The 20265-nt window shown below is 43.4% G+C and overlaps 2 protein-coding genes across 2 annotated transcripts in view; one reads left to right on the top strand and one right to left on the bottom strand.

Annotated features, from left to right (window-relative positions):
- The window catches only part of dmxl2 (Dmx-like 2), a 66948-nt gene extending 52086 nt beyond the window's left edge, over positions 1 to 14862 (top strand). Inside the window, 14 exon segments of the mRNA XM_037690435.1 lie at positions 745 to 935; positions 1038 to 1168; positions 1243 to 1328; positions 2526 to 2727; positions 2819 to 2936; positions 4651 to 4716; positions 5452 to 5538; positions 6909 to 7027; positions 7106 to 7244; positions 9135 to 9195; positions 9326 to 9656; positions 9742 to 9794; positions 9879 to 10096; positions 14265 to 14862. Of these exon segments, the coding sequence (XP_037546363.1) occupies positions 745 to 935; positions 1038 to 1168; positions 1243 to 1328; positions 2526 to 2727; positions 2819 to 2936; positions 4651 to 4716; positions 5452 to 5538; positions 6909 to 7027; positions 7106 to 7244; positions 9135 to 9195; positions 9326 to 9656; positions 9742 to 9794; positions 9879 to 10096; positions 14265 to 14474 (2012 nt within the window). The 3' untranslated portion in view covers positions 14475 to 14862.
- Positions 14863 to 17624: 2762 nt separating this feature from the next.
- Positions 17625 to 20265, bottom strand: part of gldn (gliomedin) — a 5756-nt gene continuing 3115 nt past the window's right edge. The window contains exons 7-10 of the mRNA XM_037696994.1: positions 19861 to 19932; positions 19666 to 19791; positions 19437 to 19587; positions 17625 to 18159 (exon numbers count right to left, since the gene is read on the bottom strand). Coding sequence (XP_037552922.1) covers positions 17694 to 18159; positions 19437 to 19587; positions 19666 to 19791; positions 19861 to 19932 — 815 coding nt within the window. The 3' untranslated portion in view covers positions 17625 to 17693. The remainder of the gene's footprint in view (positions 18160 to 19436; positions 19588 to 19665; positions 19792 to 19860; positions 19933 to 20265) is intronic.

Raw genomic sequence — 20265 nt, 5'->3', positions numbered from 1 at the left:
GTTCATCCATAATCACGAGGCTGGAGTACTCTTGCTCAAGTTTCTTTTGCGTGCGGTGAAGATAGGAGCTGGCATTCAGATAGCACCGTTCTGTCATGTCTGAAGCAGCTCTCGACAAGGCCGAGAGGCTTTTGAAGAGCTGCTTTTGAGCCGGGTCGATCTCAAAACGTCACACCGTTGAAGGGAATCACTTGGTGAAGCTGCACTCTCACTTTCCTGCCACAAACACACGTCTTCTTCTGAGGATACTCAATTACAGCTGATGGACACTTATTTTAAATAAATGCTCCTCTTCATCTGTGCTCGTGTGGTTCTGTGTGCATTTAGCTCCTCTCAGTACATCAGTTATGTTCTGATTGAGTTGCGTGATGGAACGTGTTGTATCTGTGTCTAACTGCTGTCTGTTCTGGTCTGTGTGTTGTTTTGTCTGGTCCAGTGCCAGAGATAGTCACCCAGGATGATGGTGCAGGTTTGTGTCTTGCCCCGTGTGTCCATTCTTCTTGTTTGTGTGTTTGAAGTGTTTATTTTCCTAAACGTGTTTATTGGTGTCAGTAAAGACCCAGAACCTGAGGCAGGTATTTCTCACAGGTGTGGATGCTGTTCTCCTGATTTGTATTTTCTACCTGGTTTTTGAGATGAAAATGAGAACGACTCTCAGCTCGTCCTCATTTTTGTGTGCAGCCTCCGGCTCATTTACCGTTCCAGCGTTTACTATGAACCCTTTGCTCCTGTCCCACCTTCCAGCGACCCCCCCTCAGCCCCCAGCAGAAGACGTGGATCGTTACAGACGTAGGTTCAACATGAGGATGCTGGTTACTAGGCAATCTGTGAAGGAGACCCCCGCCACCCCGCCCCCCGTGCCCACAGAGAGACCCACCTACAAGGAGAAGTTCATTCCCCCGGAGCTCAGCATGTGGGATTATTTTGTAGCTAAAGTAAGAAGACAAATGAACACCTAAAACTCCAGAAAGTCATTGATCGCTCTAACGGCTGATCTTGTTGGGTTTTCCATATTTTTGTTGTTTCCTTCCTCTCAGCCTTTCCTGCCGCTGTCGGACAGCAACGCCTTGTACGATTCAGATGAAAGTGGAGCTGAGGATGATGAAGATGACGACGCCTTCCTCTCTGACACACAGATAACGGAGCATTCTGATCCCAACTCCTACAGGTAGAGTCCATCCTCCATGTCCGACCCGGTTCTGATGTGTGTGTTTTATATATAAACCTTTCCGTCTGTCTCAGCTGGGCTTTGGTCCGACTGGTCATGGTGAAACTGGCTCATCACTACGCCAAGAACTTCATCCCTCTCACTGGTCTTGACTTCACAGGTACGCTCTGACCACTTAATTGATCTGAAGTACTTTGTAAATTTTTTTCTAAATTAAAACTTTCATCCAACCATTATCTTTACCTGCTTCATCCTTTCCGGTCACAGGGATCACTGGTTCCTATGTCCAGGGGCGGGAGACACCCTGGACAAGTCTCCAGTCCATCACAGGGACACATAGAGGCAAACGCGACAAACAACAATTCATTCTCACTCAATCCTAGGGACAATTTAGAGTTACCAATCAGTCTAACATGCATGCTTTTGGTCTGTGGGAGGAAACTCGAGTACCCAGAGAAAACCCACACATGCACGGAGAGAACATGCAAACTCCACCCAGAAAGGCCCCCCAGCTGTGATTTGAACCAGGGTAACATGCTCACTGAGAGGCAGCAGCTCTACCAACTGAGCCACTTGCCACCATAAATTTAAATTATTTATAAAAATATATTTTAGAATCTACAGCCATGGGAAAAACAAAGTCCACTTCCTTCAGTTCAAGGTTTCAGGACAGTGAATCTGATCAGATCTTTATCAGGTTCTAAATTATTCAAATCTAACCTCAAGTGAACGAAAACTGCTGCTGATTAAATGATCATCATCAGGAGGTTCTGCTGCTCTGCAGCATGTTTTAACATGTGTGTTCTAATAAAACCCCAGGATGGAAAGACATCAGCAATGACCTCAGATAAAAATGTTTGCTGCCCATAAATCTGGGATAGGTCAAAGGTAATTTCCAAACTATCTGGAGTCCATTGTTCTACAGAGAGAAAGATTATTTTCACATGGAAAACATTTCAGACAACTGACAATCTTCACACCCTGAAGGTCAGACTGTGCACTGACCCTACAGGCCTCAGTCAGCAGGTCAAAGGTTATGACCTCCTCACTCAAAACAACATGGCTGCACAACTTAGGTTTGGAAAGTTTCATCTGAAAAAACCACAAGACTTCTGGACCAGAACTAGACCATAGGACAGATATTAACCCAGAATGCACTGCAGCAAACAGCTCCTCACAGCTGTCAGCATGGTGGTGGAGGCTGATGGTTTGGGCTCCTGTCAGTCTCTGAGTGGACCAGGAACTCCTCTGCAGACAGAGGGTGGACTGTTTCTTCTCGTGACTGTAATCCTTTATGTTGATTTAGGACAATTTGTTGTAAAAATTGTAAAACTCTTTCTTTGTGTTTCCATCACAGACCTTCCAGTCACTTCTCCTCTCAGCAACGCTGTTTTTAAGACTTTAGAGAACTGGGAGCAGCTTCTGTTGGAGCGGATGAACAAGTTTGACGGTCCACCTCCCAATTACATCAACACCTACCCCACTGACCTGAGCACAGGAGCCGGACCCGCCATCCTGAGACACAAGGCCATGCTGGAACCAGACAACACACCGTTCAAGTGAGTCCATAAATCTGTACAGAATCTTAAATCACTCTGACTTTGTTTGAAGCTTTATTTTAATTTTTGTCTTTTACATTCTTTCCTCCAGGAATAAGAACCATCAGTCCTTTCCAGTTCGACGTCTTTGGCATTTCCTGGTCAAACAGGAAGTTCTTCAGGAAACGCTGATCCGTTACATCTTCACTAAGAAAAGAAAGCAGAGTGAGGTCAGCAGACTGCATCTATAATAAAAACTCCTGATTTAAAAGTCTCAGAATACACAGATACAAAATAAACTGACCTGCGTTTTATCTCAGGCCTCTCACTTCTAAAGTCAAAGGGGAGAAAACATCCATCATATTATCATCTTGGGCACAAATTTTGACCCACTCTTCTTTACATCGTTGGCTTCTGCTCGGCTCTCTGAATGTCCACCACAGCAGTTCAGTCAGGTTGAGGCTCTGGACTCTGACTGGACTGTTGCAGTGCCTTGGTTCTGTTCTTTGACCTTTTATGTTGCAGATCAGCTGCTGTGTTTGGGATCATGATTCTGTTAGACCCAGTTTGGTCCAAGCTTCAGCTGTTGGACAAATGGACCCACATTTGACTCCAGAACCCTTTGGTTTACAGAGGAGTTCCTGGTCCACTCAGTGACTGACAGGATCCCAAGCCATCAGCCCTCCACCACTGTGCTGATAGCTGGGAGGAGCTGTTTGCTGCAGTGCATTCTGGGTAAACATCTGTCCTCTGGTCCAGTGTGGTTCCTTCAGATGAAACTTTCCAAACCTAAGTCGAGCTGCTATGTTGTTTTTAGAGAGAAGAAGTGATGACTTTTGAACTTTGAACTGCTGACTGAGACCTGTAGAGTATGAGATGGTGATCATTGTACAGTCTGACCTTCAGGGTGAATCAGCTGTGAAGACTCTGAGCTGTCTGAAATGTGAATCATCTTTCTCTCTATAGGATGATGGACTCCAGATAATTTGTAATTCACCTCTGACCTTTTTAAGATTTATGGCAGCAGCAGCTGCTTCTTTGGGGTCATTGCTGATGTCTTTCCATCTTGGCAACGTGTTAAAGCTCACCTGTATGCTCCACGTCAGAGGTGGTCCTGCCGATGATCAGTCCATCAGCAGCTCCTGAGCCTCTGAGATCCTGTGGAAGCAGTTTTTCACTCCCAGCTTCAACAGTTCGGCTCTTGTTTCATAAATAACGACTCGGTGGAATCTGTTGTAAGATTTTGTTCATTAGTCAGATCAGAATCATTTTCGGACCTGAGAAAGACATGATCAGTTTTATTATGTCTCAAAACTCCAGAACTGAAGGACAGTGGACTTTGTTTTTCCCATGACTGAATTGAGGTCTTTGATCTGATTTTTTGCTCCAGTAAATAACGGCCCCTCTTAGAAACATTGATGACTTCAGGGCTTTTTGAACCAGAGATCTCCTCGTCCATCGTCCCGTCGTAACACAGAGTTGTTCAGTGAGGGCTTTTCTGTGCTGGGTTTGTATTTGTTGCTGTAATTATCTTTGCTTTGACTCCTCAGACATATTTAATCAAGCGCAAGTCAGATCACTGCCTTCTGTGATGTCTGCAAATATTTATGAATATTACAATACAACCACCCATTAAAACCTGTCTCTTTAGCTGCAGGTTAAAATACAGAGAAAGTGACATGATTGATGTCTCATGGTTAGTTTCTCGTTAATTCAACAGGTTTTGGAAGTAGACACATTTCGTATCGCCATTCTAATCAAGAGGACTTAAAAAACTTTAGAGTTAATCTCAGTCTAAAGTCTAATCTACTGAACAAGAACACAGTAAAGTCCTGTCAGTCCTCTTCATTTCTGTTTCATTTCATGGTTTTATTTTTCTGTTTGTGCATGTGTGTTTGTGTTGTGCCTTGTTGTGCGTCTGTGTTCCCTCTGTGTGTTGTGTAGTCTTTAGAAAACCATGTGGACCGTGTAAACCCAAACTGCATAGCTGGAGCTAGCAGTCCCTATAAGGTACTACCATTTCCTGTACCAGCCCAGGCCCGGGTCCTGTCTCTTCTTTTGTTTCAGAGATTCACTGCAAAGCCAAGCTTGAAGGAGCAAATACAGGAAGTGTTGAAAAACGTAGTCTGCAATTTTGGTTGGCAGGTAATGTTTGAGGGTTGGCACCAAACTGGGTGAAACACTAGTTCCTCCTCTCCAGCTTGGCCACACGGTGACTTCTCTGTTTGTTTGTTTGTTTGTTTATTTGTTGTTCTGGCATCAAATCTCTGGACTCTGAGGCTTAACATTTAATCATTTCCTCTCACCAGGACACTTGTCGACAGACGCTCACATTTACCTCCCGTCCGACCCTTGAGAATAACCCTTTGGGTCTCACTCCTCCCTCCTCTCTAGCTGAAATGATTCTTCCGGGCCCAAAGCGGCAGTAGATGGACTAACTTGCATGCTCAGTGTTGGTGCTGGGAGGCTTTTGTAAAGGTGCAGGGCGCCATCACTGAAAACATCTACAATCAAAACTGTCCATATTTACAGTAACTGTGTGATCATATCACTCTCTTTTCTTTAGTTCTACCTTTTCACCAAGAATCCTTTTAGAAACAACTTGATGCTCCAAAGCAACTGTTTGCCAAAATAATTAAATAATATTGATTACTAATAATCGTCTAAGCAATAATCCTTTCACTTCAAACCCTTGCACTGTCTCTCCTCAGCTTTAAGTCACTGATGTTTTTGTTTGTTGTTCAGGTTGAGGCAGATCTGGGCTACCCTGGAGGAAAGGCTAAGATCATCCACAAGGAGTCTGATATCATTATGGCATTTGCCATCAATAAGGTCAGTTGTAGCTTGTACAGAATTACAAGAACTGAAAAAAATCTTTGTAGTTTTTTATTTTTTATTTTAATATTTTCTGGAAGTTTCCTAAAAATATATTTTTCTATTTTTTTTTATTTAACCTTTATTTAAAAATTTCAAGAGAGCTCTGTTAAGGATGGCATACTGTTAGAAAGATACAAACTAAAGATTACTAGCATCATAATAAATCCGCATAAAACAAGTCAGAATCAACATCAAATGGGTCAAAATCAACATAAAACAGGTCAAATCATGTAAAACAGGTCAGAATCAATTGAAAAATGAGTCAGAATCAATGTAAAACGAGTCAAAATTACATAAAGCATGCCAAATTCAAGGTAAAACAAGTCAGAATCAATGTGAAACAGGTCAGAATCAAATAAAACTGGTCAGAATCAACGTAAAACAAGTGAGAATCCACTCAAATCAAGCTAGAATCAATGTAAAATAATATCTCAGCTACAGCCACAAATCTCAAATGAGTTGAAAAGGATGTTCTGTGGATGCATTCTCATCTACCTGCCAAAGTCCACATCAAACATGTCAGAGTCAATATGAAACAGGTCAGAATCAACTTGAAACAGGTCAGAGTCCACATTAGACTGGTCAGAACAAACATGAAACATGTCAGAGTCCACATTAGACTGGTCAGAACAAACGTGAAACATGTCAGAATCAACAGAAAACAGGTCAGAGTCCACATCACAAACGTCAGAATTAACGTGAAACATGTCAGAATCAATGAAAAACAGGTCAGTCCACATCAGACAGGTCAGAATCCACAGAAAACAGGTCAGAGTCCACATCAGTTGAGTCATAATCAACAGAAAGCTGAGCAGCGTCCACATCAGATGAGTAATAGTCAACATGAAACGGGTCAGAATCGATGGAAATTAGGTCCGATTTCACATCAGACAGGTCCGAATCAACAGATAACAGGTCAGAGTCCACATCAAATGTCAGAATCCACTTAAATGAGTCATATTAAACATAAAACAATCTTTCTGAGCTCGTCAAACAGCTCTTTGGTTTCTCAGCTCCATGTTTAGTGGGGTAAACAGAACCAAACCAGTTGACCCAGTGGATGGTTGTTTTCTTTAAACAGGCTGAAGGTCTGATGGAAAGCTTGAAGTCTCCTGAGATATTGATGAAGGTCAAACAGTTTGAAACGTGACTAAAATTTAAAGATTATTCACCTTTAATCATCCCTTCACTTTGCAAAGTAAATTGAGCTTTAATTCTATGGGCTGGAAGAGGGCCAAATGATTTATCTTCGTCTGTAACTAAATGTTTTATTTTGGAAGAGTTTGAGAACATATCCTCACAGCCACTTTCCTAATCCTTCGCAGGCGAACTCCAACGAGATCGTGTTGGCCTCCACCCATGACGTCCAGGAGGTGGATGTCTCCACGTTAGTGGCTGTCCAGCCCTACACTTGGATAGAAGACTTTGATAAGGAGTCTCGAAGGTCTGAGTCTCACCAAGTTTGTTTCTTTTCTGTGTCTTTGACCAAGCAGATGAAACTTTAGATGTTTTTATTTTCCAGCTCGGACGACATCGACCCTCGTTCCTCTCAAACCAACATCGCCCAGGCCAGCTCCGTTTCCTTTGCTCCGCCTCAGATGGCGGTCTCTGCGTCCATGCCGTGGCTCGGGAGCGGTCAGACCAGCATGGGGGCCAGCGTGGTACAAAACCATTCTCAATTATTTTTTTATTTTTTTTAAGACTGTGTTGCTGTAATTCCAATTTGTCCAGGACATCCTTGTAAAAGAGATTAATAATCTCAATGGTATTCCTGGTAAAATAAAAGTTTAAAAATATATGTAAATAAATAAATAAATTTATATATATATATATATATATATATATATATATATATATATATATATACACATACATATAAATATTATAGCCTAAAATCAGCCACTTTCATAACAAAGCCAGGATCTACCAGGTTCAACAGGCTTCAGTCACAACTAGTAGCTGAAAACGAAGCTGTTTTGCTCCAAAACAGAACCAGCATAATGACTCTGCAGTTTTGTTTTGTTGTTGTTGTTGTTGTTTTTTTGGCGGGCGGGGAAGGGGGGGTTGTCACAAGGAGAAGTGGGCAATCATGTAATTGTTTCTGTTTTGTCTGTTAGCAAAATAACTCATAAACCACTGGAAGCATTGTAATGAAACTCAAAGCTATCTTTGGGTCTTCATCTACAATGGGTGAACATTTGGAAGCAAACTGATTCAAGATGGCTGCCACAGCTAAGCAGAATTATACAACTACAATGGCTGTAACTCATTCAGTTTTACAGATAGTCAGCTAAAATTAGGTGTGATAGTAGCTGAGAGTCATCTCCAACACTCTTGAGTGTTAAAAACCTTGGTGCGTAAGGCAGTGGGTGATATGCATTCCTTATTTTATTCAAGTTCAAGTAGGTTTTATTGTCATTCACATCACATGTTGTACATGAGGTGGAACAAAATTGTGTACACAGGGTCCCAGTTACTCCCAACAACAACAATTTTTGCCCATAATGTTACGACGTGTGTTAATCATGTAAGTGCTGTCGGCGTTCAAGCTGTTTTCCTGTTTATAGTTTAGTTTTGACTTCTTCAGAATTCTGTCAGAACTTTGACCCGTTCAGGTACTGTATTTAAACTTTCAGCTCATTTTGATGATGGAGACTGTGACTTTTGGTTTTAGTAACTTTTATACGTTTAAAAATATTTTAGGATGGGGATTTATTATTAGCTCATTTTAGCTTTGAAGTTTTTTTTTGTTGTGTGTGTGCTAATTTTAGCTTCTGTTTTGTTTGTTTTAGCTTTAGCTGTTCAGTTTCAACTATTTTCAGCAAATCACAAGTTTTTCAGTTCATTTTCTCTGAAACTTTTGGGTTTCCTGACACCGAATGTAAACACGATTCAGAGTGAAAGACGACGCAGACAGTTGCTGTTTTTGGTTCTTATCAAAGCCAGCTGTCCTGCTGAGTCTGAAGCTGTGATACGGTGGGAGGTGGGGGGCGGGGGAGGATGCAGCCGGCAACCCAAGGTACAGATTTGCGTCACAGCGACAGTCAGCCAGGGTTCTCCGTGTCCCCGCCATGTTGATAATGATCTGTGTGATCCAGTGGAGACGGGACAGAGGGTTTCCTCACCTTCGGCTGGTTCTGTTACATTTAGTGTCGGGTTTCACAGCTGAGTGTCTTTTTGTTTTTTTACAGTGGAACATTTAAAGCTCTTTGTTTATTGGTGATAAAACCGTTACCAGAGATGTCCGCTTGTTCTTTACAGCCACATCTTATAAAGCAGCTAAAGATCTCTCAGCTGCACTTTGTCAAGGAATGCATATCGCCCGCTGCCTTGCATGCCCAAGTTTTAAACCAAAAATGTTGCCTCGTCTGTTAGCGCTCAAAGTTTGTGTTGGATGACTCACAGCTACTACCACACCAAATGTTCACTTTATTTCTGTAATGCTGGCTGATTTGGATATTTTGCTAACAGACTGGAAATCACCACACAGAGTGAAAGTAATGAGTGAACAGAACGAAGAAGAACTTTAATGTTTTTTTGGTTTTTTTCAGATTATGAAGAGAAATTTAAACAACGTGAAGAGGATGACGTCTCATCCTATATATCAGTATTGTAAGTTATTCCTTAGAACAAAACTCTGAAACGTTTTATTTCACTGAACGCTTCACTCGCTTTTTATTTCATTATATGGATTTCTGTGATTTTCGTTGTTTCTGTTTATTTGCGTGCGTGTGTGTGTCAGACATGACGGGCGCTCAGGACGGCAGTGTCAGGATGTTTGAGTGGAACAGACCTCAGCAACTCATTTGCTTCAGACAAGCGGGCAACGCTCGAGTCACCCGGCTCTATTTTAACTCCCAAGGCAATAAGGTACACACACATACACAAACATCCACACACACACACAACGGGCTCCATGGTTGGGTCTACTTGTTCTGATTATTTGAGATGATCTTACTGACTTCCTCTTATTGCTGGCAGAGCTGGCAGTGTCATTCTAAGGCCTGCAGCGACTTCACCTTCATCACGTCCTCCAGCCTGATCGCCACAGCCGGACAGTCCAACGACAACAGGTCCGGTTCTGCTCCGAGGATTGTTTCGACCCAACCATCGCTGTTCCTTTTACTTCTCAACTCTTTCTGTTCTGTTTGTCTCCAGAAACGTGTGCCTGTGGGATACCCTGATTTCTCCCAGCAACACCATGGTCCACGGTAAGAGAAGCTGTAATCCTCTGTACCGGCGAGCTCCTTTGGTTTGTGGCATTCACACCTCCTTTTCCCCCCTCTCCTTTTCAGCGTTCCCCTGCCACGAGAACGGAGCCACAGTGCTTCAGTATGCTCAGAAGCAGCAGCTGCTGATCTCTGGAGGCAGGAAGGGCTTTGTGTGTGTGTTTGACATCCGCCAGAGGCAGCTGCTGCACACCTTCCAGGCCCATGACTCTGCCATCAAGGCCCTGGCTCTGGACCCCTACGAGGACTTTTTTGTCACTGGCTCTGCAGAGGGCAACATGAAGGTAAGAATCTACAGTGGACAGGCTTAAAACCACTCTGTTTCCATGGTTCTGAAGGCCTACCAGGCCCGGGTCATTTCCTGTTTACTTTTTTCATCCATCCATCCATCCATCCATCCATTATCTTCCGCTTGATCCAAAGTCGGGTCGCAGGGGCAACAGCTTGAGCAGGGAGACCCAGACATCTCTTTCCACAGCCACCTCTTCCAGCACTTCAGGGAGGATTCCAAAGCATTCCCAGGCCAACCGAGAGACATAATCTCTTCGGTGTGTCCTGGTTCTTCCCTCGGGTCTCCTCCCAGTCAGACATGCTTGAAGCACCTCCCAAGAGAGGCGCCCAGGGTCCATCCTTACCAGATGCCCAAACCACCTCAACTGGCTCCTTTCGATGTGGAGGAGCAGTGGTTCTACTCCAAGTCTCTCCCAGATGATGGAACTCCTTACCCTATCTCTAAGGGAGAGTCCAGCTGTCCTGCGGAGGAAACTCATTTTAACCGCCTGGATCCGTGATCTCATTCTTTTAGTCACTAACCACAGCTCATGACCATAGGTGAGGGTGGGAAAGTAGACTGACTGGTAAACAGAGTTTTGCTTTGCAGCTCAGTTCCCTCTTCACCACAACGGATCAGTACAGAGTCTGCAATACTGCAGATGCTGCACCAATCTGTCTGCCAATCTCATGCTCCATTCTTCCCTCACTCATGAACAAAACTCTGAGATACTTGAACTCCTCCACTTGAGGCAGAACCTCACCGTAGACCTGAAGAGAGCAATCCACCCTTTTACGACCGAGGACTATGGCCTCAGATTTGGAGGTGCTGATTCTCATCCCATTCGCTTCACACTCGGCTGTGAACCACTCCAGTGAGAGCTGAAGATCACGGCACAATGATGCCAACAGGACCACATCATCTGCAAAGAGCAGAGATTGAATCATGAGGCCACTGAATCGGAATCCCTCCGCCCTCCTGGCTGCACCGAGAAATTCTGTCCATAAAAGTTATGAACGGAATCGGTGACAAGGGGCAGCCCTCGGTGACAAGGGGCAGCCCTGGTGGAGTCCAACTCCCACCCTGAAAGGGTCCGACATACTACTGGCAATGCGAACCAAACTCTCGCACCACTTGTATACGGACCTAACAACCCGTAACAACGAGCCCCCAATCCCATACTCACGGCGCACCCCCCTCTGTGTACCTCCAGGAACAGGGTCAAATGCCTTCTCCAAGTCCACAAAACACATATAGACTGGATGGGCAAACTCCCATGACCTCTCAAGGACCCTAGTCAGGGTAAAGAGCCACGGTCAGGACGGAACCCACATTATTCTTCCTGGATCTGAGGTTCGACCAACAATCTGACTCACTTCTCCAGTACCCCTTAATAGACCTTACCAGGAAGGCTAAGGAGAGTTATGTCCCTACAATTTGAACATACCATCCAGTCCCCTTTATGAAGTGGGGAACCACCACTCCAGTCTGCCAATCCAGTGGTACTGCCTCTAATGTCCATGCAATGATGCAAAGGCATGTCAACCAAGACAGCCCCACAACATCCAGATCCTTAAGGAAATCAGGGTGAATCTCATCCACTCCCGGAGCCCTGCTGCCTCAAAGATTTTAACTACCTCGGTGACCACAGCCACGGCTATGGGTAGACCAACCCCAAAGTCCCCTGACTCAACTTCCTCCATGGAAGATGTGCAGGTGGGATTGAGAAGGTCTGAGAAGTATTCCTTCCACCTCTTGACAACATCACTGGTTGAGGTCAACAGCAGCCCACCTTCACTGAACACAGTGTTAGTAAAGAGCTGCTTTCCCCTCTTCAACTGCCTGATGGTTTGTCAGAATATCCTCGGAGCCGACTGAGAGTCTTTATCCAAGTCCTCACCGAACTCCTCCCACATTTGAGCTTTTGCCTCAGCAATAGCCAAGGCTGCAAACCGCTTGGCCCTCCGGCACTCCTCAGTTGCCTCTGGAGTCCCACCGGCCAACAAGGCCCAATAGGACTCCTTCTTCAGCTTGACCAGCCTCCCTAATCTAGGATGTCCACCACTGAGTTCGTGGATGGCCACCGCGAGAAGCACCAAAAGCCTTGTGGCCACAGCTCAAGGCAGCTGCTTCAACAAGCGAGGTGTGGAGCATGGCCCATTCAGACTCAATATCTTTCACCTCAGCTGGAATGTGGTTAAAGTTCTCTCAGAGGTGCGAGTTGAAGATCTTTCTGATGGGTTGTTCTGCCAAGCGTTCCCAGCAAACCCTTAATACAGATTTGGGTCTACCGGGTCTGTCCGGCATCTTCCCCCGCCATTTGATCCAACTCACTACCAGGTGTTGATCAGTTGACAGCTCAGCTCCTCTCTTCACCCGAGTGTCCAAAACAAACAGCTGCAAATCAGATGACATGACCACAAAGTCAATCATCGATCTACGACCTAGGGCGTCCTGCTGCCAAGTGCACTTATGGACACCCTTATGTTCGAACATGGTATTTGTGATGGACAAACTATGACTAGCACAGAAGTCCAACAACAGATCATTGCTCAAGTTCAGATCAAAGACACCTTTCCTCCCAATCACGGCCCTCCAGGTCACATTGTCATTACCTACGTGTGCATTTAAGTCAGAATAAAGGAGTCACCAGCTGGAACACCTTCCAGCACCCTCGCTAAGGACTCCAAGAAGGCCGGATACTCCAAACTGCCATTTGGCGCATAGGCACAAACAAAAAAGTCAGAGCCAGTCCCCCCACCTGAAGGCGCAGGGAAGCCACCCTCTCATCTACGGGGGAAAACTTCAACACACAGGCATCAAGTTGGGGGGAGCTAAGAGTAGATCCACACCAGCTCGGCGCCTCTCACCATGGGCAACTCCAGAGTGGAATAATGTCCAGCTCCTCTCAAGGAGATTGGTTCCAGAGTTTATATATAATGACATGGCCCCTCAAACCATCATTGACTGTGGAAACTTGACACTGGACCTCAAGCAACGTGGATTCTGTGCCTCTCCTCTCTTCCTCCGGAATCTGGGACCTTGATTTCCAAAGGAAACACAAAATTTACTTTCATCAGAGAACAGAACTTTGGACAAGTCATCTGCTGGTGTTGGTCCACTCTGTTTTCTGAGGTCCAAAGTCAACGCAGTCGTCTACCTTTCACTTCATGCTTCCTGCTGCTGATCAACTGTATGGAGATTCAGATTTAATTTTCCTACAGGACTTTGCACCTGCACACAATGCCAAATCTACCAGTACCTGTTTTAAGGACCATTGTATCCCTGTTCTTAATTGGCCAGCAAACTCGCCTGACCTTAAACCCATAGAAATTTTATGGGGTATTGTGAAGAGGAACATGCGATACACCAGACCCAACAATTCAGAATAGCTGAAGGTCACTATCAGAGCAACCTGTGCTCTCATAACACCTGAGCTGTGCCACAGACTGATCGACTCCATGCCACGCCGCATTGCTGCAGTAATCCAGGCAAAAGGAGCCCAACTAAGTATTGAGTGCTGTACATGCTCATCCTTTTCATGTTCATACTTTTTATTTGGCCAACATTTCTAAAAATCCTTTTTTTTAATTGGTCTTAAATAATATTCTAATTTTCTGAGATATTGAAGTTATTGAGGTTTTCATTAGTTGTCAGTTATAATTACCAACATTAAAACAAACAGTTGAAATATATCAGTCTGTGTGTAATGACTGAATATAATATACAAGTTTCACTTTTTGAATGGAATTACTGAAATAAATCAACTTTTTCATGATATTCTAATTTTATGACCTGCACCTGTAGTAAATGATGATTAATTTATGGGGGCCAAGGCCACCATCCACTCCACCCCCCACCCCCAGCTCCTTTACCGCACCTGGTGGTGGATAAATGTCTCCCTCCTCTCTCCAGGGTCTATCACTCTGCTCTGCCTTGGACCAGAAAAATAAAAATAACTCCCTCTGATCTTCTCCACAGTGTAACTCCCCCACACTTGAATATCTTTCACCAAAAATATTTATGTTTCCTTTGTGCTCTGTTTAGTTCCAGTCCAGAAAACCGCTCATCTTTTAAAACTACAAACATTGTTCAGACCCCTCAGTGACGGGGTGTCCTTCTGGTTTATAATAAATATGATGGAGTTGGAAAATGAACACAAACTGTTCTTTGCTCTGCAGGTCTGGAAGCTCGCGGGCCACGGCCTCATGCACTCGTTCAGCAACGAACACGCCAAGCAGTCCATCTTCCGTAACATCGGTTCCGGCGTGATGAAGGTGGAGACTCTTCCCGGGAACCGGATCTTCACCTGCGGAGCAGACGGCACCCTGAAGATGAGGGTCCTGCCGGACCGCTACAATATTCCCAGCAGCTTAATCAACATCCTGTAAATCCTGCTTCCTCGTCCGAGGGTCCAAAGACACGAGAAGGAAATAAAAACACTCAGAACGCTTCCTGGACGTTTGTAACCAACAGGAACAGAGTTCGTGCTTTTCCTGCTGCTGTAAATTATGTCCAGAATAACGAACAGAGTTGCAAATGTTTAATTTTATTTTTGTTGTTGTTGTTCCCAAAGGCTAAAGTTACGAGCAAAAGGTATCACACTTGATTTTAAAGCTAGAGTTGTTGTAATTTTATCGAAGAACTCTATTATCCATAGAGCGTTTCCATAGGGAAGCTATGCATGTCCTGTTCTCGTCCCGCGGTGCAATCACAGGTCTGTTGGTAGTGCTCTGTAAAAGTGCTCAAGCTGAAAAACAAAACAAACAAAAAAAAAAACAAATAAAGTGTAACTGTCGTCATTTTGTGCCCACAGCTGAACCTTTTAGCCTCCTCTGTAAGCAGCGCTGTGGTTCGTTCTGAAGTCAGTGGTTCGTGAATCGACTTGTTGGGATCTGCAGTCTTAATTTTTAGTGGTCCCCCCCCGACCCGTATGACCCCAACCCCGCCGCCTGCCTGTCAGCCTGTTTGTGTGGCGAACATGATGTGTTTCCTCCTCGTGAACGTGATCTCAATGTTTCACCTGTCCTATTCCACCCCGCCCCCCCTCCACAGCAGAAAGAGTCACTTCTAGTTTTTGCACAAGAAAAAATCTGATTTGTTTGTACTTTTCTTTTTTTTTTAAATGAAGTTGATTTTAATATTTAAGGTATTTATATGTTTTCCATTCCTGTGTGAAGCTATGTAACTTATTGCCTTTTTATTTTAGGAATGTAAAAGGTTTAGTGGCTCTGCCGGGGAGACGTGCAACAGTCGGCTGTATGTAAGTGTTCACCTCGCTCTCTCTGACTCTTCATCCATGAAGGAAATTAAGATTTGCACTCAGATTCTGCAGACACTAAAGGTTTATTTCAAATAAATGGCTTATACAAGAAGAAAGTGTCGTTTACACATGAATGTCTGGCTTCATTTGGCCGAGTAGTAAAGCGTTTGAAATAGTTTTACTATATAAATGATATAAATATATATATATATATAAGAACTACAACAACAGCTTGTACAAACATAAAAACATTTCTTTATTTTTGGTTTGTATCATACCTGTTGGATTAGTTGTAACTTTTGTTAAGTGTATGTTTGGTATTTATTATTAAAGAGATTTGTGTTTCTCCCTCTTCCTGCCCACTGCGTGTGTGTGTGTGTGTTGTGTGTGTGTGTGTGTGTGTGTCTGTGCATGTGTGCACATGCACAACAGATAATGAAAAAGAAAAGTTGAAGGTCAGTTTTATCTCAAACGTGAAAAAAGATTTTAATTTCATGAGGATTTGATTTTGTTTGACTTTACATGTTTAGGAGGCGTAATCAGTCAGGGCTCATGCAGCTTCATCACAAAATCTGACAAACTGTAGAAACACGAAGGAAAACATTTACATCCTCATAATAATAATAATATTACCTAGTACCATGCACAGACAGACAAAAGTTAGATTTCTTTGGTAACATTAAGACTTGTCTTATAATACTAAAGAAAACTCGGGTGCATTTTGTAACGTTTGAGGTTAAAAGTTCGTTGTTGTATTAAAGATGTGCAGCCGTCTCTCTGTTGTTTTACGCTACTTTAAATCAAACGTGGGCATCCTTCATTTATCGTTCTGTGGAAACGCTCGGCTCGCTCAGGAACGGAGCGCTGCGACTTTTTGTTGGCGATTCTTCAAACAGAGTAGAAAAAGTCTGAAAAATAACGAGGATCACGATGATTTTGGTGAAACAAAGGACAAAACTTGGTCCTGTTCGGACCTCCAGCTCAGACTTCACATCAGAACCATCATCAGAGTTTAAACGGGTCACAGGAAGTTGGACTGAACTGCTGTTTTCACATCTGTAACACTTTTTACACGATGACAGCTGAACACGGAGGAGCTTACAGGTTTTATTTCTGCAGAATGTTCAGGTTCGAGTCTGATGTCACAAATTTCTGTTTCAAACTCTTTCTACTCTCAACTCCTTTTGGGTTTTTACACATCAGTGTTTTTATCCTCTTTCACCCCGTGTTTGCTGTAGGACGGATGATTTCCTCCTAAACTCCTGCAGGGTACAGAAGGAGCAGCTAAACATCCACAGATTATATTTTAGCTCTAAATATTCACGTTACAACTTAAAGTGAAAGCTGTTTTTTATTGTCATATTGTATAAATACATTTCTGAAGAAAACTTTTCTTTTACCTTTTTGACCATTAAAGCCCTCAGTGTTTAGAAGTTTTAAGATCTGATGGTTTTCACACAGCAACTGCTTGTTTGAGGCTTATTTTTCAGTCTGCCTCATTAACTTCAGGGAGCGACAGACACCGGTGTGTGGTTACCACGGTAACGTAAAGAACAGCTGGCAGCAGCTTTAATGTTTCTACGGTTTTATAAGAACAAGTTGGTTTTGGATCGTAGCTGCATCAACTGTTCTGCAGAAATGACCCCTGAAAGGTAAAACACCTGTGATTTCTTCTTATAAGTTTTTGTTTTGTTAAGTGACACTGGGCTCATACAAGCTGCGTATGAATGAACAGTTTTCTTGATATAATTTAATTTAAATAAAGCTGCTGTATGGGGTGCTATTTGTACAGTTACACAGTCAAAAATGAACAGCAATATTTTGGTTTATTTAGCCTTTAATAAGAAAAAAAGTTATTCGAAGTCTTTATTTTCACCATTATTCATACATTTATAAAGGTCATAGTTCCAAACTAAATGTTTAATTTCCAAGCTAAATATTTAGTTTGGAAATTAAATATTTAATTTACACCTAAATGTTTAGGTTACTGCATCATTTAGGTGTAAATTAAATATTTAATTTTCAAACTAAATATTTAATTTTCAAACTAAATATTTATTTTCAAAACTAAAAATGTAATTTCTAAACTAAATATTTAGCTTGTAAATTAAATATTTAGTTTGGAACTATGACTTTTATAAATGTATGAATAACGGTGAAAATATAACTTTGGAAGAAAAAAACGTTTTTTTTTTCTTATTAAAGGCTAAATAAACCAAAATACTGCTGTTAATTTTTGACTGTGTAACTTTACAAACGGCACCCCAAAGCTATCTTCATCATTTTCAACTGTTTGAGTGGAGGACCTGCAACAAACCGAGTGATCTGTTCAAACAGCGGGATTTCTTCACTCGTCCGAGATGAAGTGGACCACGTGCAACCTGACGTAGCTCTGGTCCCACACATACAGGTGCCTGTCCTTCGGGCTGTAGGAGAGCATGGCCAAAACTCCACCAGGTGACCTCAGGTCAAAGGTCATGTTGATGGGCTTCCCCTTCAGCAGGTCGAAAGCAAAGGTGACTCTGGTGTCCTTGATGTCGGTGACGTACAAAACGCCGCAGGCGATGAAGGCGTTGCCGGCCTTGGTGCGGGGGTACGTGGTGTTTATGTACGACGTTACCGAGAAGGTCTTCTGGTCCAGCTGGGCCACCATGATGCTGTCGTCCACACTGGAGGCAAAGATCAACCACAGGCCATTTTCATCCACGGCCAGTTTGAAGTAGGTCTTGGAGTTGGGGATCAGATAGGCGAGGTTGTTGAACAAGGCATCATCTACGTGGAGGGTGTGAAGACGATGGATTTTCAAGTCAAACCTGCGAACAAAAAGTTGTTAACTCAAGGAAAGAGACTTGTCTGCAGCGTGAACAGACGTCCTCATCCCCCATCAGAGGCTTGAGACACTACTTTTTCAAAGTGGAGTGATTATACAACAAATTATGTTTTAAAAACAAGAACTAGATGCAGAAGTTTAAATTTAGTTTGGATTTCCTCTCAGATTTATGCATACAGGCTCAAATATCAAAACCAAGAAAATCCCATTGAACTCACAGCTCTCTTCAAGGTAGAGCTGGACCTGAAGGCCTATACATGCAAGAACTCGTGCAAGAACATGAAAACTCCACACAGAACAATTTCAGGTCCCAGCCGGGGGTTGAGCCCAGGACCTTCTTGCTGTGAGGTGACAGTGCTAACCACTAATCCATTGTGTTGCTCTGTCATTATAGGGGTACTGAAGGTTCTAGAAGGTCTTTTAACTTAACGAGGTCTTCCTGTCAGATGGAAGGAAACTGATTCTGATTAACATTTTTAAGCCCCACCAAGGACCAAATCTGCCATGAACTGGAAACTGCTGGAACACCAGTGTCCCTGTCCACCAGTGAAGACCACTTTATATCGCTGTAGACTGAGAGAACCAAGAAGCTCAAAAACCTTCAAGCTGGACTGAAACCTTCAACTTTCCTCATGGACAAGACAAATGTCTTCTGGAGAGATGACACAAAGACTGAGCTGTTTGGATACAAAGACATTTGAAGGAGTCAAGGTGAGGCTTTCAGACTTAAGGACACCGTACTAACTGTCAGGCATGGTGGTGGTAGCATCATGCTGTGGGACTAAAGTAGACAGAATAATGGAGGACTACCACCTAATTCTTCAACTTCACCTCAAATCAACATCTAGACAGTTCAAGCTTGGAGATAGTTGGAGCCAACAGAACAATGGTCCCAAACATCAAAACTGGTTCCTGATGGGATAAATCAGGCTGACATTTAGCTTCTGGAACGTTCTTCCCAAAGACCCAACCGGAACCTGATAGAATGTTTGAGCAATCTGATTAAAAGACGGGTCTGAAACCAGGAAACCAACCAGTTTAAATGAATCTACCATTTCTGTTAAGAAGAAGCAGAAGAAGGGTCGGATATCAGCCGTGATTCTTCTGAAGCTTGTCGATGGAGACAAAAAGTCTGTCGTCCAGGAGACACTGGCTGGGGGGCATTTATCCAACATCGGTGGGTTTTGATACATAATTCAATCAAAACCAGGATGAGTGGTTCAAAGCTTCTGACCTTGGCTGTAAGACGTCTGTTCTTACCTGCCGACACTGGACGTTCCAGCTATGTGATAATAGAAGGAACCATTGTGGACCGTGTGGCCGCAACCTTGGTAGAACTTCCTCACATCCACAAAGTCGCCACTGTTATTCTGGAAGGCAGCGATGCTTTTATACTCCTTCACCACTCGGCCTGGAGAACATCAAGAAAACATTTAATAACCTTGCGTTGTCCAGACTTTACTGAGTTGCTTTACGTAGAAACTCTGACCAGAAAAATGCTCTGCCACCCAGATCCGCTCATCGTTCGGCTCAGCCGTGTCTTTCATCCAAGCACCAAACGTGGTTTCCATCTTTGCCACATCCCTGGGATTTATCAGAGACTTAATGAGGCATTCTGCAAGAAAAGAAGACATGTTTACCTCCACATACATTGTTACGTATTTCTGTGGATCAGAAAACTCACCATTCTCCTTATCAGGCTGCTCGAGTAGTTTCACCGTCACGGTTTCGTCATTTGGAACGGAGTGTAACAAACCTGAGAGACATCAGTTTGATCTTATTTGAGTTCAGTTTCACAAATAAAAGCAACAATTGCGTAGTTTTAGATGTTCTGGAGGTTTTTGTTTGAAACGTTCATTTTCTTAACTCGTCTTAGAAAAATTCTACATTACACCCCTCAAGGATGTTTACGGCTCTCACCGGAGGGAACTGCTGATTATTCTATCCCCATCAGAACTCTTACAGTGCCTCCAGGAGCATCCTTTGATACTCTCACTGCCCTTGTCATCCCCCCCCCCCCCCCCCCCCCCCCCCCCCCCCCCCCCTTTATGCAACGCTTTTTGTTTTTTTCTGTGGATTCTCTTCTACT

The sequence above is a fragment of the Nematolebias whitei genome, chromosome 2, assembly GCF_014905685.2.
Source record: "Nematolebias whitei isolate Nwh7 chromosome 2, NemWhi1, whole genome shotgun sequence".
NCBI classification, from domain to species: domain Eukaryota; kingdom Metazoa; phylum Chordata; class Actinopteri; order Cyprinodontiformes; family Rivulidae; genus Nematolebias; species Nematolebias whitei.
This window is presented reverse-complemented; position numbering and strand designations above follow the sequence as displayed.